Below are 23,358 nucleotides of genomic sequence, written 5' to 3' on the forward strand. Positions count from 1 at the left end.
GTTGATTACCAAAGTAATGAAAGGTAATCAAAAACATATACTGTTCAAATAAAATGTTCAAATGCACAAAATAATTATGTTCACATTTTAATTGTCGCTAGAAATTACTTTTAAAGGGATAAGATGATGGATAGGTCTACGCATATGAATTGGTTTCTTTGCATTTGCTGTTGACAAAACTTGTTCTAATGCTGCTCGCACCAAATGGTCATTTCCATGAAACAGTTCTACCACTTTGGCTTATTTCCAAAGACAACGGGCAGAATGATCGTCCTTAATAATAACTATGTCGCCTACTCTTATATTTGAGCCAGACTGAGCATTAGGTTTCTGTTGGGATGAATGCTCACGTAGATTTAACAAATAATCATTTCTCCACATTTTAACAAAATTGTCTAACAAACGAAAATGATATTTGACTCGTTTAGTTAAGCAATTATAAGTACTTGAAACTTCAAAATGTCTATCAATAGGAGATACAGATATACGACGGCAATATATCATATCAGAGGGTGTTTAACGGAAATGAAATTCCATTGTCATCATCATACACATACGAAATAGGTCTATTGTTCAGTGTTGTTACAATTTCTATTAATAATGTTCGTAATTCCTCAAAATTCAATGAAGATCTTCCAATGGATTTCTTTAAACAGCGTTTTACACTTTTCACAAGTCTTTCCCAGAATCCTTCCCACCAGGAGCTTTTTCGATGATAAATGTCCACTGTATTTGTTTATTGGTGTGAAAGCGTTGAATTTCTGGGGAACGGATTATTTTCTTGATTTCTGAAGCAGCTTTAATGAATGTTTCGGCGTTGTCCGAAAGAAGCTTAGATGGTAAACCTCTTTGACTAGAAAACCGTCTAAATGCTTCCATAAACGATTTAACACTTAAGTCTTGAACCAGTTCTAAATGAATTGTACGAGTGGATGCATATGTAAATAAACATACATATGATTTTAAAGTTACATTGTTTGAAGTTTGCCCTAATAGCGGACCAGCAAAATCGATGCCAGTATTTGCAAATGGCGGTTCATCACTAACTCTACATTCAGGTAAGTCCGGCATTAAAGGTGGTGTGTAGGATTTTCCTTCGAACCGTGTGCAAACTACACACCTGTGTATTAATTTCTTAACTGCGGAACGCCCCTTTAAGATCCAATGTGTGGTACGAAATGCATTCAAAGTATCTTGAATGCCATTGTGATGCACTTGATTGTGTCTTTCTGATACTAAAAGTTCTATAAAACGATGATTTGATGGTAGCAGTATTGGATTTTTTGCGTTATAAGGAATGTTGGCATTGTTGATACGACCTCTGCTACGTATGACGTCATTTCAGTCCAAATATAATCCGAATTGTTTGATGTAGGTTGTCGTCTTGTTTCCATTATGTAGATTTTCAAACTCAAGAGTTGAATGTTTTTCGTTGAATTGTCTTTATCCATTCAGTTTCAGCATTCTGAATATCTGATGCGCTGATAAGTTTATCTGTTGCAGCTGGATGGCGCAATAATGAGATGAACTTGATGACTAATGATGTAACACGAATAAGTTTCAGCTTGGAACTAAATCGATTAATGTCCATTATCAAATCAAGATTGACTGTTGAATTATGGTGGTTAAAAGCGAAATAGTTATAGGTTTAGGGTTTTTCTTGAGCTCCTCTTCTGCTAAACCATTTTCAAACGTTGTGGGCAAATCCGGCCAATGTTCAGCTGATTGTTTCAAAAATGGAGGGCCTTCCCACCACTTTGGATTATGTAGTAATTTCTGAGCTTTACAAGAACGTGATGGTATGTCGGCTGGGTTTTCAACGCCTGGACAAAATCTCCAGCTGTCCTTGTCAGTTAGTTGATGGATTTCTGTGATACGATGCTGGACATATTGTTTCCATGGGCGGTTGTTCCTTATCCAACACAATATTGTGAAAGAGTCGATTCATAAGACAATAGGTAATTGCTGTATGTCAGTTGTTGTACGATGTATGGATTGCTGAGTTGTGTGTACTAAACGGGCCAAGATATTAGCTCCTAAAAGTTATTCTTTTAGGGTATTCTTTTGGTATGAGATGCGATTAAACGTATGTCTAAACTATTATCGTTGGATTCGCTTCTCATGTACACTACCGCTGCATATGCTGTCTCTGAGGCATCGCTGAATCCATGTAGCTGTTGGTTAAGTCGTTGTCTGTTGGTTGCATAACAACATCTAGGTATTCGAACATCAGACAATATATTAAGTTCCTGAAAAAGTTGTTTCCACCATTGTTGGAGTTTATGATCAAGTACTGTATCCCAATCTGTTTTGGTTACACATGATGTCTGGAACAAAGTTTTTAAATGGATGGTGAATGGGCTTAACCAACCTAATGGATCGAAAATTTTAGCTGCCAATTTTAACACTGAACGTTTGGTTAACGGTAACGTTATTGGAAATCAAATCTAAATTCATCTTGTTGCGTATTCCATATTAATCCAAGAATCTTTACCACGGTTTGGTTGGATTGTGATTCTAGGTCGTTGATTTTCTTCTGTAGTGCTGAATCATTTGTATGCCATTTTCTTAAGTTGAATCCTCCATCTTGGAGTATTGATTTGGATTTTTCGTAGAGTTGTAAACCATCGAGAGTGTTGTTCCATCCTCCCACGAAATCATCTACATATAGAGATTGAGACAAGCGTTCAATGATTTCGTGTTCACCATCTTTGTAATTGGTTAAATGTTTCTGTATTGTACTGTTTAAGATGGCTGGACTTGACGTAAGACGAAACACAAGTCTGCAGAATTGATACTGGATGATGTCTGGATCTTGCTTCTTTATGTCGTCAAACAATAGAAATCTAAGTTTCCGATCCTCAGGTTCAATCCATATTTGATGAAATGCCTTCTCTATATCAGATGTGATTCCAACTGGTTGTTTTCGAAAGTTGACGAGTAAGTTGAAAATGTGAGGATTAAGATTAGGACCAGTTTGCAGACAATCGTTCAGTGAGAATCCATTCTCCGTCTTTGATGAACCGTTATATACTAATTTTGTTGTCTCTTTGTCTTGTCGCACGACACCGTGGTGTGGTAGAAAGTGTGCGTCTGTCGATAGATGTACGTCATCATTGACCGCTTCGATGATGCCTGTGTCGAGCTGATCTTGTATAATTTTATCATATTCGTTGAATAGCGAAATATCTTGTTTCAGTCGTGATTTCAGTTGGTGTAATCTTGAAATAAGTTGGTTGCTTGTGTTAAAGACGAACAGGTATCTTTCCATGGTAATGAAATCTCGTATCTTTGGAGCGCTTTGTTAAAATTAATGTGGTCTGTAAATGAATTGGTCTCAACCAAATCATCAGTAATATCTTTGATTCCGAGCGACTCTGTGTCCCAGAATTTTGATAAGGTATCCACTAATTCTGATGTGTTATCAGTTAAACTGTTATGATTGTGACTGTCAATAATTAGTGAAGCTAATGAATGTCTATCTTGGCCTTAATTGTTCAGTTTTCCTGAGAGAATCTATCCGAACTTGCTACTAATGGCTACTGGACCACTGTCTCCTCTAATAATATCACCTGTGATCAAATCCCTAAAATAATCAGAACCAACAAGAATGTCAATCGAATCCGAGTCTGTATCATTTCTGTAATCAGCCGAATCTAAATCGTGTAAATGGGGAAATGGTGAGTTTTTCTAACGGCAAACAAATTGTATCATAGATTAATGCGTGAATTTTGAATATGTCTCCATTCTCAAGATTTAATGCGATTTCAACTATATCACAGTCTTTCTCTGAACAATTGTCACTTCCAAATGTGTTTAAATTTAATGTTTCAGATTTTACTGTGGGTAGGTTTAAAGTTGATTTCAATACGAGCGTTAGATGAAGTACTTGCTGAACTTGTATTGGCTCGAGTTTGTTTTGGTTGAGTATTTGATTGCTGAGATTCATCCTTGAACGTTGAAAGATGGATTGCTTGTCACAGACTGAAGCATGATGTTTATTTTGACAATTTCTGTAAAGTTTGTCACTTGAGCACTCATAGGAGTTATGTCCCTTCTTGAGACATAGGAAGCATCTTTTGGTTTTGCTAAGAATATTTCTTCTTTGTTTGACATTTGAGATATTCTCACATGATGAAGAGAAATACTGATTGCTGCAGAATACACATATTGGTATCCATTTTCGATCACAAGGACCATCATTTCGAGTGAATAAAGCTGATGCAGATGATGCAGATGATGTTTTATTTGTGTTGCTGTGTGAGTAATATTTGTCTTTGCCTGTGGTTCTGTGTGTAGATTTCACTGTGTCTATAAGTTCTGGAGCTTGTACTAAAGATTTTATGGCATTCAATAATTCACCTATTTCCCAGACTTGTTTGTTGGTAACTCTGGCAATTTGAAGTTTGACTTCAGTTGGAAGTTTGGACATGATAACTGGTATGAGAAAGCTACCATACTGTTCAGGTTTAATGCCTAGTGATTCTAGACCTCTAATGTTAACACTCACTTGGTCATTAAAATATCTTAACTGTGAAGTTTTACCATCAGTTGCACAATTTGGTAATTTCATGAGACTATCCATGTGTGATGATATGATGTGATGTGGGTTACCAAACCTCTCCTGTAAGATCTCCTTCTAATAAACCTTGCAAATAATTGAACTTATCAATTGCTGATATAGCTGTATTCTTATTTACTGCGCTTTAATTTCACCATTAAACCGTTTAAGTGTTATTTTGGGTAATTTGGGTCTTATAGTTCCATGTGTTGGTGGATTAGCGGAAGCAGTGTTTTCTGTCTGTTGTAGGCCCAGGTCTAAGCCATGTATTTCATCCTGCACTACTTGCATTTGTGTTTCATGTAAATTGTTAATTACACTGCCTTCTGTCGAATTTCTATCTCTATTGTCAATTTGTTGCGGTTGTGGTGTAGAAGGAGGTGTTGAATGAATAGATGGGCTTGATTGTGTGATTGTTGGACTTTTGTTTACATTTGACGTCATAGGTTTGATCGGCCCCCTTATATGTGTTTGAAGGTCTTGAATCGTCATGAGGGCTCTTGTTTTGATATCGTCGGCCTCTTCTATTTCCTTTTCGATGTCGTCTACTGCCCACATATTAAGTATTTCGTCATCTAATGCAGTAATTGTTGGGAGTTTTTCTTCTATTTTCGTATTTAGTACCTGAATCATTATATCTTCGGCCATGGTCGTACTTGTTTCGTTGTGTGACGTAATGTCGAATTTCATCAGTCTACTTGCCTCATTTATATATACCTAGTTAACACTGCTCTGTGGCCCCTGCGTGTTGCTTTGGTTCGATCAAACCTTTCTTTAGCTTTTGGCATGGTTTTTGATGTAGGTTAAGTGTTTTAAATGTTCAAAAAAGTGAGTTTTTTGCCCCACGTTGGGCGCCATGTAGTGAATAGAAAACTTGTTGGAGCAGATAACTCTTTATGAACTGATTGCGTTCATTTTACGAAATATAAAGAACGAAATATTGTTGAGTGTTGACTATATCTTACAGAATCCACTAGTGATAGTCAGTGGTGTAGTATTATTTATAGAAACTACTAGTAAAAGTCAGTAATGTATTATTATTAAATAGAAACTACTAGTAAAAATCAGTAATGTATTATTATAAATAGAAACTACTAGTAATAGTCAGTAATGTATTATTATTCATAGAAACTACTAGTAAAAGTCAGTAATATATTATTATTAAATAGAAACTACTAGTAATAGTCAGTAATGTATTATTATACATAGAAACTACTAGTAATTGTCAGTGATGTATTATTATACATAGAAACTACTAGTAATTGTCAGTGGTGTATTATTATACATAGAAACTACTAGTAATTGTCAGTGGTGTATTATTATACATAGAAACTACTAGTAATAGTCAGAGAGTTTTATTATAAATAGAATCCACTAGTGATAGTCAGTGGTGTATTATTATACATAGAAACTACTAGTAATAGTCAGCAATGTATTATTATAAATAGAAACTACTAGTAATAGTCAGTTGTGTATTATTATACATAGAAACTACTAGTAATAGTCAGTGGTGTATTACTATAAATGGAAACTATTAGTGATTGTCAGTGATGTATTATTATAAACAGAAACAACCGTAATAGAAACTACTAGTATTAGTCAGGTATGTATCATTATAAATAGAAATAGTCAGTGGTGTATTACTATAAATAGAAACTGCTGGTAATAGTCAGATAATTACTAAAAAAAGAAACAATTAGTAATAGCCAGGTAAGTATTAATATAAATAGAAACTACCAGTGATTGTCAGCTAAATATTACTATAAATAGAAACTACTGGTAATAGTCAAGTAAGTATTACTATAAATAGAAACTACTAGTGATTGTCAGGTTAATGTTACTATAAATAGAAAATACTGATAATAGTCAGGTTAGTATTACTATAAATAGAAAATACTGATAATAGTCAGGTAAGTATTACTATAAATAGAAAGTACTGGTGATAGTCGGGTAAGTATTACTATAAATAGAAAGTACTGGTGATAGTCGGGTTAGTATTACTAAAAATAGAAACTATGAGTGATAGAAATGCAGGTATTTACTAGGATAGTCAAATAAGTAGTACTATAAATTGAAACTTCTATTGATAGCCATGACACCAATCCAATTACCAACTACTAAGACTACCAACAATTACCTAGTCTGCGGTATCAGCATCCGCTGCAAGCGAAAGTTAACCAACATCTACCAAACAACCGATAATCATGACACATAAGTCGTATGTCAAAGTAAATTTTGAGAGAATTGAAAAACATAAGTCACAAATAGCAATTAGAGGTCGAGAAAAGCTTCAAATTTAGCACTGTGAGTGAATGGAAAACTGATGCAAGTTCTCTGGAAATGTTTCCATTGAGACAGGATATATCACATTTGTTGATTGTCTGAGATCAAACATAGTTGTAATAAACCAACTTAACGAAAACATTGACTTGCGTATATAGGCAGGGTTAGTAAATATTTAAGTATAAATACTCCCCCGCCGTATAGGCATAGTTTAAATACCTCACATCATTGTGACTACTACCATGTTCACTCTGCTGAAGGATTGTGTATACCAGATTCAAACGAATTTTAACAGAAATATTCATGAATTAACTTTATTTTGATTCATTGTGCATCGTTGCAAGATAATTTAATAGAAATTTTGGATCGTGCTTTATGCTCGTAGACGGGTCTAGCCAACAACCCATGGCAGATTGGCAGTCACAGACCTGAAATTGGTGTTTATCCTTGATAATACAAAGTCGACCGGGAAAGGATGCTTGATCCATTCAAGTCACAAGTTTTCAAAGTAGATATTGTCCGAGCAGATTAGAGAGAAATAAGACAAAACTAAATTAGGCTATTAAAACCAGTCTAGCCAAACAATCACGGTCTCTTCTTGAAGATAAACTATATATCTTACACTTCATTGCAACCATCTTAGTCCGAGTCATCTCCTTTGAACTGACTGACAAATTTCAGTTCATCATTGTGACTATTAGATGATTTCGAACTTATACATGTACTGCAAACTAAGAAATAAATAGTGTTCTTTCCTAGTTATCTATATAGTTTGGTTTCAATAATAGGATAGTAAAGTGATACTACGTCTTAGAATGAACATAAAATTTAAGTTATCAAGAATGGTCAATATGGGTATATATTTTCATCAGTAAACTTACCTGGTGTCATAAAGTTACAACATAATCTCTGTAAAATCTAGAAAATTGGAAAATAAAACTAAGTAATTATTGGAAAACCTTAGACAATTACTAAGTTTTTTTTTGGATTAATCGGATTTTATAAGTACACTTAAGACAACAGGTATATCTACTGATGAATAGATGCTCTGATTGGCCAAGTTTAAAATTCTTAGTATTCCTTTAACTTATTATTCCAAAGAGCCTGAGGCAGCTTAGTTCTGAATCTCATTTTCGAATATATGATTTATCATTAACTGTTATATGCCCTTAATGGACTGACAATTTGTTTTATAATTCAAAATACGTTTCCTAGAACGGAAAATAATGCGTTCAACTGGGTGGTACACCGGACTACAGCTTTAATGTCACATTGACTGAATGTGACAGTTAAGAAGTTTGAATAGATAGATAATTACTGAAGCCAATTCAATTTCAGCATCGTTAATACGGCAATGGTGAAATCTCTTGAATGTTGTTGGAAAGATTTCGAGCTTGTACGTCGAAGACAAACAGTTTAATATGCACGGGAATTGCAACATAAGCAACATACTTAAAAGGAACATTGGAAACAAAATGAAAACGTAAACAGGTGAAACCAGGTCTATATCAATTATCCGAATTCTTGGCATTACAACTCATCTGGCACGGTCCGTTCTTCTCTACCGGTAGTGCATCAACAACGACATATTATAGGAAGTTCTTACAAAATATCAATTTATTTGAAAGTCGACATCAGAATTTGGGGCATCAAACTTATAGGGGGCAGATTCACTATCCGTTGGACAAATCCTTAGTCTCAGAAAGCTAAACAGTAATAGCCTTCATAGCTCATCGTCGAAATTTGAGCCTTCAAATCCACAAAATGTGTCCACTATTTCAGATTGATGAAGGATTATTATTCTGAAAACGAATTATTTTATCATCAGTCTATTGTGGTCTCAGTCGAGTGAAAAGCGGTTACAATTATCTCCCATGTAACACATTTTTATACGCCCGCATAAAATGAGGGGCGTATATTGCCGTCACCCATGTCCGTCGGTCCGTCCACAATTGCTTGTAAACACGCTACAATAAACAATTCTTGACGGATTTTGACAAAACATGGTATGAGTGTTCGTAATCACTCATTTCAGAAGAATCGAAAAATATTTAGTATAAGTTATTGCCCTTGTTCTTGAAATAGCTTTCAATTTTTAGCTCCTAAACACTCTAGAAGGAACAATTCTTGATGGATTTTAACGAAACTTGGCATGAGTGTTCATAATCACCCAAGGATGAACCCTATTGAAAATCAGAATAATCGAAAAATATTTAGTATGAGTTATTGCCCTTGTTCTTGAAAACGCGTTCAATTTTTAGTTTGTAAACACTCTAGAAGGGACAATTCTTGACGGATTTTGACGAAACTTGGCATGAGTGTTTGTTATCACCCAAGGATAAACCCTATGAAAATCAAAAAAATCAAAAAATAATTAGTATGAGTTATTGCCCTTGCTATTGGAAACACGTTCAATTTTTAGCTCGTAATCACTCTAGAAGGCACAATTGTTGACAGATTTTGATGAAACTTGATGTGAATGTTCGTTATCACCCAAGGATGAACCCTATTGAAAATCAGAAGAATTGAAAAATATTTAGTATGAGTTATTGCCCTTGTTCTGGAAAACGCTTTCAAATTTAGCACTAAAAGGCATGATTCTTACTGGATTCTGACAAAACTTGGTTTCATTATTCAGTCCCGCACTGAAGATTGAATATTTGCGTTCTAGATTTTCACGAGCTAAAAATCAATCAATATTATTCAGTATCGCCCTAAAGAGTTCAAAAGAAGTGTATGACTGAAGGTTGAATATTTCATACTGGTGATTGTTACTGTACTTCTAAATATTTTTATTCAAAATCAAAGCTGCCAGTGGGCGTATATTACCTTGCCTGGCAAGCTGTCTTAATTCAATGAAATTATATTGAAGTGAGAAATCCTTAGAAATCTTGTTTTACTCAGTTTCCCTTGAAAATATTATACATTTATAAGGAAAAAATACACCAACATAATTATTAAAATTTGTATATTATAGCTGGGCACAATTACAATCAATCTATCAAAGAATGATCACATTTTTCTAGAAATATGTAATTACATCTAACAACAGTCACTACAGCATTACTACAATACTATTCAATGTTCATAACTCAACTAATCTTAAAAGACAACAAGTGCAGCATTTTAGGTGGTTGATTTAGACTATTGAATCTATGTGAATAGTATTACTAAGATAGTGGACCACAGCCATATACGCCCACCACGGCATGCGGATGGTAAATATTCAAGATTCTGGGGCAAGGGCAATAACTCTGCTTCTAACGGTCGAAAATAGCTCAAATTCGAACTAGATCTTCGTTTTATGAATATGTATACACATACACAAATCTAGTTTTTAGAGTGTTTACAAGCAAATGTTGACGGATGTATGCACATACCGAATTTCATTTGATTTCCTTCAAACACTCTAGTTTTTAGAGTGTTTACGAGCAATTGATGTTGATAGAAGCACTTACTGTATGGAGGTGAAAGGGTGATAACTCCTCAAAACTGACGTAAGAAGTAAACTAAACTTTTTCAAACCTTTTGCTTTAGGTCCAATAACATCCATTTTAAGTTTCATCAAAATCTGTTGAAAACTAACAGAGTAATAGTATATTCAAGATTTTGGGGCAAGGGCAATAACTCTGCTTCTATCGGTCGAAAATAGCTCAAATTCGAACTTGATCTTTGTTTTATAAATATGTATACACATACCGAATTTCATTTGCTTCCATCAAAAAATCGAGTTTTTATAGCGTTTACAAGCAAATGTTGACGGACCGACGGGGGTGAAGACAATATACATTCACATAGAGAGGTTTTGGCGTCTAAAAATTCTACAAAAGTAGCATAATTCCTTCAAATTTGTACGGTAAGCTGTGAACTTTATTACTGATTAGATTAACAGAACAAGGTATGATTTACTACCAGAAATTTCTTTTCTGTCCCTTTAATGGCACCTCATATACAGTTACCACTTCATCAGCTAGATCAGCTACTAGTGAAAATTGACTTTTATTGTACTATCACATAAAATCAGGAAGCCTGTGTATCTTGCACTGCATTATTGTCTATTATTGATGTCTCATCAGCCTCATCCGAACCACCAGTAATTTTAACCTTAGAGGAATCTCTTGGATCATAATAAAATGTCCATCTTTGAAAATGACTTGGAATTTCTAAATCTAATTTATCAATATGCCAGCTGAAAGACAAATTAACAAAATACAGTCATTATTTGCAGCAAATGAGCCTTTTTTTTTAGTTCTAACGGAGATGAAAGCATGGTAACAATACTCACAAAAGGTGAGCAAGAGGGGCATTTATCACTTCAAAAAGAGTACACATGGCTACCATATTTGATAGTTAGTGGCCAGGGCAGTCAAAAAACTTACTCAGCTGCTTTCCATGTTCAGGTTTTTTTAAAATTAGTTAACATTATAAAAAAGTTTTTTTTTAAGCTATGAATCAATGATGTTATTTCTATACAGGGTTAGTTTGGTTTACCTTTCCTTTGGTGTCTCTCTGCTAGCAAGGACATATAAAGCACCATTTGTTATGGATCCTTTCAATGGTATCCTTAACTGAAAAAGAAACAAAGACCATTCATTAACAAAGTTCACAAAAAAAGTGTGAAAAACACAGTCACAACTAAAGTTTCAAAAAGAAAGTTTCAGAAAGAACAGTTTATAAAATATTAAGGCACATAAAAATGAGGAAAATGGTACAGTTTTTGCATCACAAACAAAATGTATAGAAAGTAATGGAGAACCAACATTGCCTATATGTGTATAGAAGGCAATAACTATGATACAATATATTGCCATGCATCTGTAAATACTTAAATGCAAGTGAAAACCTGTATATAAATAATGTAAATTGTATCATAAGTTGTGTTTACCCTGGCATTTATTCCATCTGTATAGTTGTGATGTAATTCCCCAATGTTAATTGTTCTGTCTATGATAGGCTTTCCCAGTCTTTCTTCTGCTGGCTCATAATTCCTTAACAAATCCATAGATTTCAAATAAAAGTCTTGCCTTTGAAATTTATCTATAAACAAAAAATATAATCTTGCAGTATTTTTTTCATCAATCATACTTTACTCTCAGAAATGGGAATTTTTAAGCCAATCAGTAATAATGTTCACAGTTCCCCATCAAAATGGTGTGTCCAGAATTATATGCGTTTGAATTAAAAAGACGAGTCATCTTTTTTTGAGACACTGCCATATATAGAAAAGAAATATATAGAAATAGGAAGAATTTCCTAATAGGAATTATGTGATTTTCATACAGAAATGATAAATAATTGACCTTGCTTGACCTCTGCATTTTCATGTTTTGATAAACATGGGTAATCTCCACAACGTCAACCTGCAAAATTTTTCCTATCATTCAAAGGCAATGTCAAATTTATTATCTATTTCTGACATATACATAATGGCGAATTTCACGTTCTTGGCTAATTATCCTTATAATCCCAAGCTGTACTCGGAATTCCAAGTCTTGTCTGCTAGAATATATTCCAGTGAACAAATTCACGTGACAAATTAGCGGATTCCATGTCGGCAGAAAAATTCTACAGAACACAATGTGGGCCATATTCTTATGTTGTTTCAATGAATTTAAGCAATTATAAATTACTCTTACGTTATAATTATCTTACTTTGACAGTCACTATTTTTTTTCAAATCGTTGTTCTTTGAAGGAATTGCCATTAGTTATAATGAATTGATATTAAAGATAAATACTAAGAGAAGTTAATTATACCACCCGGTATCCATACAACGTGTTTTTCTCGACTCATTTATAGATCAAACATTTGACACGAAAATAGGTGACGCATTTTGCAGTGTCGAGTTGGTTACTCATCAGATATGGGGGGATTCATACAGAAAATTAGAACAAACCGATTTAAATTATTTTATAGAATATCTGAAAAAACATCTAAGACATAAAAAATAATTTCTGTTATGAATTTTGATGAAATTTGCTGTTGAACAATTATATGCTATAATATAGGTTACATTTACATAATATATTCAAGACTCAAATCAACTCCCCAGAAAGTCACACATGTCCATTCAAGCTCTGAATTAAAAAAAATAAAATAAAACAGTGTTTAAATGTGCTAGTTTTGTAGTTTGATATGTAATTGTAAAATTGTTTAAGAAATCATATTTCTAGATGCGTGTAGGTAGGTCAGGACAGAAAACTAACTTTCAATGTAAATTTTCATTCCAGAAATAGAGGTCAACGTAAATATTGCTCCACCAATGGCTACTTTAACCAGAAATCGGTTTGAGACCATTTTCAACACAAAGGAAGCTATATACATCAAAGTCGAACGATCATTTTGTTGACATTGTTCACCAATCAAAACAAACCCACGTGCGTTAATTAATTTTTCCCTTCAGGAAAACTAATGAAACGAAATAAAGGATTTGGAAAGATAGATAGAGTGTATATTTTACGCCTACAGTAAATTAAAACAATAATTGAATACATAGTAGATATCAACTTTTATGAACATATTATTTTTAAAGGGTATGAAATACTTTCGTTTCATAACTTTTCATAGTATTGAATTTCATTGGTCAAGTACGAAAATAACACACATTAGAAGTCTATTTAAATCTTTTTCAAAAATAAATTATTGTGTTAAATTAAAAAAAAAATGTAGAATTTTAGAGCTTAATTATTTACTAATTATTACATGTTATAGGTTTAATCTCTAAAATTGTGAAACAATTATCTCCAAAGCGTCATGTTACCTAGCAACATAGCAACTATCCGCCATGATTGATTGTTTATGGCCAGATCAAAAAAGTTTCCCTTAGTAATTTTGCTTTTAACTTAATCAAACCTGGCTGAATGAAGCCGAAATTGTAAATAAGAAAGTAATAGGATTTGGGAAACATGGCCGAAATACAGGTAACTTTATAACTTATTTTGCAGATGCAATAAAAGTTGATAAGATTGTGACACTGTGTAGTCAATGTAAACAAAATCATACAAAATCAGACATAGGCAGTCAACTAGCCTAACCTTAACTTAAATACTATGAAAAACACTGGAAATGAAATCATTCAAATTGCAGTATGAATTTTTTTTTTTTTTTTTTTTTTTGAATAAATGAATCAGGATGGAAAGTTTAACTTATATAATTTACTTCCTATGGTCAAAGTTTTTAAAATGAATATCTCCGGCTATTTTAATTATTAATTAGATTGTCTATAGAATAAACAAGCATTTGGTTTTGAAAGTTGAAATGCATTAAGGGAGAAATAGGCTTAGCTTTCTCATACAACTGATCTTGTTTGGTTTTTTGATTACATAATTATGGACAAACAAATTGCATAAATTCTGTTTATTAGGCCTATTTAATACTATATTACTGTTATGAGATAAAATTTGTTTGCTAAATTGCTGCTGACATGTATTTCCAACATTCAGTCCACATCAGGAGGGGTAGATTTGGATATATTTTTTTTACTCAATATTTGACTTGAGGTGTAGAAAAAAGTTTACAAACTCATTGAAGAGGAATGACAAATTTTATGTCTTGTCTTAGATGGGAATTATGCAGCTATAAGTTCTTTTTATCACCCTTCAAAAATTAATGATGTTTGAAGTAAATGTTGTAACAAAGCCAGATCAGGTCTATTAATTAATTAACTATTAAATCAATATAATTAAACACACAATATCATTCTTAGCTGAGATTTTTATAGTTCATTTATCTATTGATTAAGTTGTATATTTGTACTGATTTTATAAGATGATTCAAAGATTGTCATTATTTGGAGGTAAATCATTTCTGCTCATATGATCTTTAAGGTTCAGTGGTTGCTACATACAGAGAAAATGAAAAATATAAACATTTCCAATAAATGTACTTGAAATTTATCTTTTATGTGTAATAATGGAATGAACCTTAGTATGAAAAATAATTAAATGTGTTACCTGGTAGGTTTAGTATTTGTGGTTCCAGGGTTTACATTGAAAGATTTGATTAGCAATTGTGCAAACCAATTTTCATTCTTGGATAATTAATTTAGATTTGATAACAATTCAGTATAAAATAAAAATGACTGATTAGACCAAAGATCATTGTATAGCTTTATAAATAGACAAATCACTTTTTACGTACCGGTATCTAAAGAAAAAGGAAACATTTCCATGAAAAAATAAACAATTTTCTGTTGTAATAAATTTTTATAGAGAAAAATAGATCGCAAAAGAGGTTTCACCAACTGCAATATGATACAGCTTCAGCTGTATCCTTGTAAGTTCTCTATTGATTAGAGGAACCTCTTGTTAGTCACACATAATTTTGCTTGAGTTAATTTTTTTAATGTTTTCTTTTTTTTTCAGACAACCCCTTTGCCAAGTCGTGGTGGTAACAAGGGAAAAGGAACAGATGATCCGATACGATTTCTTCCTGTTTTACCTGCTAAACGTAGTAAACCTTCATGGCAATCCAATCCACCAGCATTTATTTTATCTGGGAAAGTATCAGAAGAGGATGACCATAGAGATGCTATTGATTTGGTTGGGGAACTCACACAAAGTAAGATTCAAAGTTAGATTAAACAAAGAACTCAAGTTTCTAGTTAAAGTAGGATGTTAAACTCCATTCATTTAATTTCTTTTCCAGTTTCTAGTTGATGTACACTAAATTCATTGGGGACTAGAGTGTATTCAAAATAAATGAAGAGAAATGTTTCAACATCAATTAAATTGTGCTCTAATCACAAATAAAATAAATTACCTGCTCATTTATGTATGCTCATTTTGATCTGAGTGTGTAAGCTCTCCTAGGTACTGATACCTCATTTTTTTGGTTTCTTTACATGGGAAATTTGTTTTTATCAACATGTTTTTTATCTGTACAGGAGAATCCAGGAGAAAGAAGGCCAAGAAGTTAAAACCAATAGATGCTAAAACAGGAAATATTGAACAGTTTAAACAGCCAAAGAAAGATAGAGAACAGTTTCGGAAAGCTCTTGTTGATATAATTATGTAAGATATTTCTCATATATTGTTTACACACAATCACTTAAAACATCTATATATTTCTATGAATTAAGCTTATGAAATTGAGTTTTTCTTCAAATATTTCTTGTTTGGTTTTTGTCTCATATTCACGAAAACCTCTGATCTCCCAGGCATATTTTAAGACAAAATATAGTAACATTTGAAAGTTTGGAGTTTACAGATCCACAAAAGTCTTATTAACACTTCTGAGATACCACTGTTAAGTTGAGAATTGATTTACTTTAAAGGCAAGAAGAAAGTTTACCCAAGAGTAGTACAGCATCAATAAGTGGAGAGTTACCTCCCTTGTCTCGTACAGGCTCACCTACAACTGCTGAGAAAGATATTTTACGCTATTATTATTATATACATAATGGTATTGATACCGAACATGTGGCGCCAATGGAAGATTCCTGGTTAGAGAATGTCTTGGATTTGGTGCCATTTAATCTGAGGGGAGGCCATGAGGAAACTATTGAATCTCTATCAGATGAAATGAGAGAAGATTATTTATTGAGTGTTAAAAAAGCTATTGGTAGGTCTTTTTTTTTTTCAATACTTCTTATACTCAGCATTGGTGGTTGTAGGCCTATACAGAATTCTGTGATTATTTGAATTGGTCATTTTACTAGGCATATGTTGACTTGTTGAAGTGTACTGTTAAGGCCATCTCAATTTATTTTTCAAGGGATATAACTTGATAATAACAGTGAAGTAAAGAATCATGTACATGACTTCGTTGACAAGTTAGTGTTTTGTTTTGATTTTAGTTGATTTTGTGTTGAAAGATCCACGTGAGAAAGATGAAGATAAGAAAGAGAAATTACCTCCACATCGTGAAGAATTAGCTATAGTACCCAAACCATGGAATAGATCTTACTGTATATCTAATGATCTTATTTCACAGAATCTATTTGTTACCAATCCTTGTATGATGCAGGTTTTAGATTTATGGCATGTATCATTCAGGTAAGATATATTTCTCTATAATGATTTCATAAAATGTAAAATATCTAACATTGCCATGGTTTCTCCAAATATCTTTCGATTTCGGATGTATGGAAATATTTGTCTATGAGTTATAGTGTCAAGATTAATTTAAGGTTAATATGTATTTCAGTGGACTAAGATTTATAGATATTGAAGAATTCCATACCAGAGAAGAATCTATGGAACTTCAGACATTTCAGAATTTATGTATGAGACATATTGATGCTGCTAAGGAAAGGCTGATGAAAAAGTAAGAGTCATCATTGAGATTCATTGAGTTCCTTTGTTTTTCAATGTTCAATAGATTGTTAGTAAATATCACCAAACTTTTATTGATTTTGATAAGATTTCAGTTTTGCTAACTTTAGGTCAGAAGACTAGGTGTCAAGATAATAAATATCTAGTTCTATAACTTATCTTATAACTGATTTAGCTTAATCCAAAACTTATAACATACCAGAAAACAAGCCAGAGAGCTATTACTATTGACATTATCATAAGTCTGATCACAATTTTTCAGATGGTTTCCAGAAGTTCAGACAATATTTTACCAAGGAAACAAAAGAAAACAAGTACCAAGTAATCAAGACCTAGATAAACTAGAATCATTTTTTAACTGTGCAGCTACTTTAATGACAGAAAATCTTCAGCAGTTAACATTGAATTCACTGAATGATTTTACAGATTTATTAGTTCAACCTTCAGTAAGTAGTTTTTTATTTTTTGTTCATGATTGTTGAATCAGAAGGGTGAAAACAATAAGATGTCTGCTACAATTTTCATTCAATTTTTACGAAATTTAGGAATTTCAAGTAAAATTAATTCAATCTCTCTTTCAGACATCAACCAGAGCATTTGAACATTCAGGTTTTATTTTACGAATGATATTAGATGATACAACTATTAAGTTTGAACCACAGTTTAAAGATTTTGAAGTAGTTTTATTGAACGTGTATGATGTCATATTGAAGGCATCTTGTGTAATACCTAGAGTTGAAACTAAGTTATACTCAGAATGGGTAAGTTTCTTATCACTTATTGTTGACTTCAATAATAAAGTTTGTGACTTTTGTTTGACTTTCTTAGTTTGTGGTAGGATATTTTTGATATCAATAAATTCTAGAAATTAAATTCATCCATGCTATCATTTGTATCAATTATGAATCGATCCTTAATTTTACTTTTTCAGAATGGCAGTAAATCAAAGCCTGTGTTAAAGCCAGTGGTGTTAGATGCCATCTTGGAACGTCATAAACAGAAAGTTCGAGATCTGATCAAAAGAGAATCTCAACTGCCAGTAGAACATTGTAAAGTTTATGAGAAATATAATTTCTTAATCAGCAAACAGGTAAAGATCTTAACAATATACTTTCAGTTCTATTGTTTGTAAATTGTCTTATTGTCATTTATATCATCAAGGTTGCCAACTATTCTTCATCCTTACAGAATTCAGAAAATGGTTACTTATAATATTTTGACTAAATTTGAAGTATTCATGTAGTATTATTTCTATTAATGAAATAAGAGATTATCAGTTTCAAGAAAGACTTTTTTTTTAGTGTTTGTTCATTTTATGGTTGCATTTCCTATCTGGAATAATGCAATTTGAAGTCATTACCTTAAAACTGAAAAGTGACATAAATAAAGAATTTTACAAACCACAAAACTTCCTTATTAAACATTTCATTTTTCTTCAATGATACTGTAGTATGGTAGCGTTGTAGAATCTGTTATTTATGAACAATCTGCTGAAGTAGAGGAGGTATTGTTTAGATGTACAAATCACAAGCATGTTCATAAGTCTTCACTGAAAATATAGGAATGATCACTGAAATGTGGACATTTTATGAATTTTGTTTGTCAATTTTATCACATCAATATGTAATGGAAATACTCCTGTAAAGTTTATTGATGCTTGTCGATGTATTCACTATTTTCTATCATCTTTTTTGAAGCATCACCTTAAGTTAAAGATGCATTGCATGATCTCTAAGCTTATATTCTTTGTATTTATGTACTTTTATAATGAAGACTTTGTAGATAGAAATTCTAATTTATCATTAAGCTTTGAACTTCAATGTAGAAAGATTCTTTGTGCTTCCTCATGAAATGTTTGCTTGGTACTTGATTCTGAAAATAAGACATTAGAATTGATGTAGGAATATATTGGTAGATGAAGAAATTCACATAGATAACTTCTTAAGAAAGTAGACATGAGAATGCTGTCTGCCTATCAATTGATCCAAACAGCTGTGTGTATAAATGAGTTGTTATTAATTTTGAGAAATAATTGTAGGCTGATATAGATGTAGAACAGTTTATGACAAAAGAAGAACATTCGTTTGATGATTATGCGAAGGAGGTTGATAAATATCACAAACTGATAGAAGATGTTTCCTATAACTCACAGAAAATAGTTCGTGTTGGAATGTTTGAGATCCATAGTGAAGAGTTGATTAGAGCTCTGGCTAAAAGAGCAGATGCTTTAAAGAGTAAACTCCTAATGAGAATGTGTAAAGATCATCAAGAAGCTAACAAAGCGTAAGTTTGAGAGGTTTTTGAATTACATATGTATAATTTTATAGCTATTTTCTCTGGACTCCCTTGTCACTTCTGATGTGTATTTGCTCGTCTATCTGATTGCCATGACCCTCTTTTGATACCTGCCGTAAAAATGGTGTTTACAACTTTCTTGCAAATTTGAATCTTGTGCGCTAAAGTGGATACCGTAGAGGCAATATAATATAACTAAAGGTCGGTAAATTGCTACTGTGTGCGTTGGTACACGATAGGCCTAAGACAAAATCAGGAGACATCTTGCATGTTTGATCAGAAGTCAAAGCGGGTTACTACATAAAAAATTAGTCATTGTTCACCGGTCTTGTTATTCTTACACTGGGTCAATGTGAAAGTGGGAGAAATTATGAAAATCTTTCTCCAGTTTCACGAAATTCACAACATTGACCCTGTAAACACAATAACCAAGAGACGTATCAAAAAATGTATAACTAACGATGTTAGTATAATGGTGTTAGATTATAGCAGATCTACAGCCTCAAAATGAAAATTATCCATCAACATTGTCTGAACCAACTTTTAATGGTCTAATATTCTTATTCTTATAGATTATGCAATGATTATGAAGCTATAGCAGAAAAAGCTCTAACAACTCCTGCCAATACAGAGGCCTTGATGGAATTAAAGGCTTATATAGAGAAAGTGGAATCAGATACAATATTTGTAATGGAAAAACGTCTATCAGAATCTAAAGATCGTCTCACCTTTCTGTCTGATTTTGCTCAGTTTTCACCAGCAGAAATGAGATTAAATTCTCAAGTATTTACTTGGCATGGAAGAATGCCTGCTGTGTTTGAGGAACACAAATTGATCTGCTCTGAGAAGAGAGGCCAATATGAAGAAGCACTTCAGGTCAGTAATTGTTATTATTCCTCCACCATGTTGTCCTTAGAGTTTCATCATCAGCCTAAGCTGGTGCAGAATAGTGGCATGCAAAACTTTTAATTTCAATCATTTTGAGTTCCTCTATAGAATAAATACTGACTGGAAAGCTGCTGAGGAAGCTAGGCTCACCCTTTCAGAAAAATAATGCCTAAATTATCTTCTGTTTTTCAGTTGAAACGAGAAAGATTTACAGAAGAATTAGAAAGTTACCAGAAACAAGTTGAAGAGTTCCAACAATTTGGTGATATGACAGAAATACAGAGATACCTACGTAAAGCACAAGCTTTAGATACTAAACTACAAGCAGCAGCTGATAAGGTAGAACGACTTTGTAGCAAGTGACATTATTATTTTATGTTTCTAAACAATTTATCATACTACACTATAAGTGGTGAGTCTCCAATATTCTCCCTTGTTTGTGTTTGCACTTTTTATGACATGTTGAATATTGATCTTTCAGATTGAAGCATTTAATACGGAAGAGGAAGCGTTTGGCTGGGAGACAACGGCTTATCCACAGAGACAAACCGTTATCAATACACTCAAACCTTATCTCACTTTATATGAAACTACCGTCGACTTCAATACTAAGTATAAGTATGTATTTCTTTTATTTTGGCCAAGATATCATAAATCACAATCATTCAGGTTTCGCAGAATGGGTCTTGACTAGTCTGATAAGGTGTATAAGAATTTTGACCATTGTGAAACAATATTTATGAAAACTATTGGTTATAGGGAGTGGATGGATGGTCCGATGAGTGGTGTCAATCCTGATGATGTAGATGCTGAAGTAGGTAATATATGGAGAGGATTATATAAATTAGAAAAAACATTTGAAAATGTCCCTGCTGCTAAAAAGATTGTTGGAAAGGTAGGTCATTAGTTGTCTAGAATAGAAATTGGTTTTGTTCTATTTTTTGTGATCCATTGTTTCAGGAAGTCATAATGGTGAAGCCTCCTTGCAGTAAGGTCAACTGAAATCAGAGGGTTGTTTGAACATTTATTTTTCATTTTTGTGAATTTCAGGTCAAGACCAAAGTGGATGAGTTTAAAGGTCACATGCCATTGGTACAGACACTATTTAACCCTGGTTTACGTGACAGACATTGGGAACAAATCTCTGAAATGGCTGGATATACCATAAAACCTGACGAAAACTCATGTTTATCTAAATTTGTGGACATGAACCTAGAGCCATACATTCCTAAATTTGAAGGAATAAGTGAGGCTGCTAGCAAGGAATATTCTCTGGAGAAAGCCATGGAATCCATGAAGAATGAATGGGCACCAGTAAGTAGGAACTGAATAGTGTTTTTAGTATTTTGAGAAAAAGAAAGGATTCTTCCAGCAGTCTTTGTATTGAAAAATGTGTTTGTTGCTTGCCTCATGCTTGGAGCCTCCGTTCTATAATTTAACCCCCAATGTAAAATAAAGTGTTACCATTAGCAATATGAGACTTATTTAGTTAATAAGTTATGAAACGTTATGAAATTAATATATATTCCATACATTAAAGATGTGAAATAATGTTGTGTTAAATTAATTTCAGTTTGAATTTACTATTATACCATATCGAGAATCTGGTACTTCTATTTTGTCATCTGTTGATGATATTCAACAAGTTCTAGATGATCATATTGTTAAAACTCAAACAATGAGAGGCTCACCATTTATTAAACCATTTGAAGCCGAGATCAAGTAAGTATTGATCCTTTCTTTAGTCAGTGTTCAATGAGGGAAATAATTCAAACACCATTAAAACCAAATATTTATATCCAAACATAAGATGACTAATTCTAGTTACATGTAGAATGAATGATTTTGAGTTTTACCATCATAATATGTATTGTTTTTTTCTTTTTTCCACAGAGAATGGGAGACCAAGTTAATGTTATTACAAGATATTCTAGATGAATGGTTAAAAGTACAAGCAACATGGCTTTATTTAGAGCCTATTTTTAGCTCACCTGATATTATGGCTCAGATGCCTGAAGAAGGGCGAAGATTTTCTACAGTTGATAAAAATTGGCGAGATATCATGAAGTCAGCTGTAGTTGATAAACATGTTCTAGCTGTCCTCAAGATAGACAAAATTCTTGAAAAATTCAAAAAATCTAATGAATTGTTAGAATTGATTCAGAAGGTAAGATGGTGTTCTTTTCTTTACTTTAGGATAGCGATCATAGCTGCCCGTTTTACAAACTAACAAAAATAATATCAATTCATTGACATATTTCATCAAGCTTGTATGATGCTACAAGAAATTTATTTAGAAATAATGATAAGAATAATATCACAGTAAGACATAGTAAAAGTCAATAGTGTTGCTGTAGCTTCTTAAATAGTCCACATATAGACTGGTCACATTTTTTGAAGGATTCTATGAATACCATTGTAAAGAGGATTGGTTGTATTTCAGGGTTTGAATGAATATTTAGAAAAGAAAAGATTATATTTCCCTCGATTTTTCTTCTTGTCTAATGATGAATTGTTAGAGATTCTATCTGAAACTAAAGATCCAATGAGGTAAGAAATTCTTGTTTAATAGACATACAGAATAATGTAAAACAATGTTATAGTAGAGCCTATTTGTCTGCCAACTGAGTTAATTTTTGTAGATGGCGGCAACATGTACTCATTACATTTTTCTAAACAATTATTTCACATCAATCTGTTTGCTTTGCAGTGTTTTGAATTTTAAAGAATCAAAGGAATGAATTCCATTTTATCCAGAGATTAAGGGTTTGTTTTGTTTGTCAGGCTGCAACCCTTTTTTCCATTTTATTTATAGAGTGCAACCCCATTTGAAGAAATGTTTTGAAGGTATTGCTAAGTTAGAATTTACAGATGTACTAGATATTACCCATATGAAGAGTAGTGAAGGTGAAATTGTACAGTTAAAAGATGTGATATCCACATCTAAAGCTCGTGGTCAAGTTGAAAAATGGCTGCTAGAGTTAGAAGTTGACATGATAGGATCGCTACATAAGGTATCATAGTTTTTTGGTTTTTTTTAAAGCAGTCAAAATTGGA

At 32.7% G+C, this 23,358-nt stretch overlaps 2 protein-coding genes across 2 annotated transcripts in view; one reads left to right on the plus strand and one right to left on the minus strand.

The window, feature by feature from the left end:
• Positions 1–10,582: 10,582 nt before the first annotated feature.
• Positions 10,583–13,183, minus strand: LOTGIDRAFT_234779 (hypothetical protein). Its single transcript, XM_009063072.1, has 4 exons — positions 13,051–13,183; positions 11,730–11,881; positions 11,336–11,412; positions 10,583–11,033 (listed from the first exon to the last, which is right to left on the minus strand). The coding sequence occupies exons 1-4, from the start codon at positions 13,166–13,168 to the stop codon at positions 10,865–10,867; spliced, it is 516 nt and encodes a 171-aa protein (XP_009061320.1). The 5' UTR covers positions 13,169–13,183; the 3' UTR covers positions 10,583–10,864.
• Positions 13,184–15,709: 2,526 nt separating this feature from the next.
• The window catches only part of LOTGIDRAFT_219632 (hypothetical protein), a gene marked incomplete at its 5' end in the record, with an annotated part of 33,434 nt that continues 25,785 nt past the window's right edge, over positions 15,710–23,358 (plus strand). Inside the window, 17 exons of the mRNA XM_009063073.1 lie at positions 15,710–15,855; positions 16,131–16,405; positions 16,641–16,839; positions 16,991–17,110; positions 17,381–17,564; positions 17,700–17,879; positions 18,050–18,208; positions 19,157–19,401; positions 19,986–20,289; positions 20,494–20,640; positions 20,783–20,923; positions 21,065–21,196; positions 21,352–21,615; positions 21,875–22,023; positions 22,195–22,468; positions 22,745–22,851; positions 23,117–23,315. Of these exons, the coding sequence (XP_009061321.1) occupies positions 15,710–15,855; positions 16,131–16,405; positions 16,641–16,839; positions 16,991–17,110; positions 17,381–17,564; positions 17,700–17,879; positions 18,050–18,208; positions 19,157–19,401; positions 19,986–20,289; positions 20,494–20,640; positions 20,783–20,923; positions 21,065–21,196; positions 21,352–21,615; positions 21,875–22,023; positions 22,195–22,468; positions 22,745–22,851; positions 23,117–23,315 (3,225 nt within the window). The remainder of the gene's footprint in view (positions 15,856–16,130; positions 16,406–16,640; positions 16,840–16,990; positions 17,111–17,380; positions 17,565–17,699; positions 17,880–18,049; positions 18,209–19,156; positions 19,402–19,985; positions 20,290–20,493; positions 20,641–20,782; positions 20,924–21,064; positions 21,197–21,351; positions 21,616–21,874; positions 22,024–22,194; positions 22,469–22,744; positions 22,852–23,116; positions 23,316–23,358) is intronic.

This window comes from Lottia gigantea (genome assembly GCF_000327385.1).
Source record: "Lottia gigantea unplaced genomic scaffold LOTGIsca_55, whole genome shotgun sequence".
NCBI classification, from domain to species: Eukaryota; Metazoa; Mollusca; class Gastropoda; family Lottiidae; genus Lottia; species Lottia gigantea.

Bases quoted from the DNA above. Each gene is read 5' to 3' on its own strand.
- LOTGIDRAFT_234779 (XM_009063072.1), bottom strand. From the start codon at position 13,168: ATGTATATAGCTTCCTTTGTGTTGAAAATGGTCTCAAACCGATTTCTG. The intron at 11,882-13,050 runs GTTAGTTTTCTG...TTTTGTTTATAG, and splicing joins AATGAAAATTTACATTGAAA to ATAAATTTCAAAGGCAAGAC. The intron at 11,034-11,335 runs GTAAACCAAACT...TTTGTCTTTCAG, and splicing joins AGAGAGACACCAAAGGAAAG to CTGGCATATTGATAAATTAG.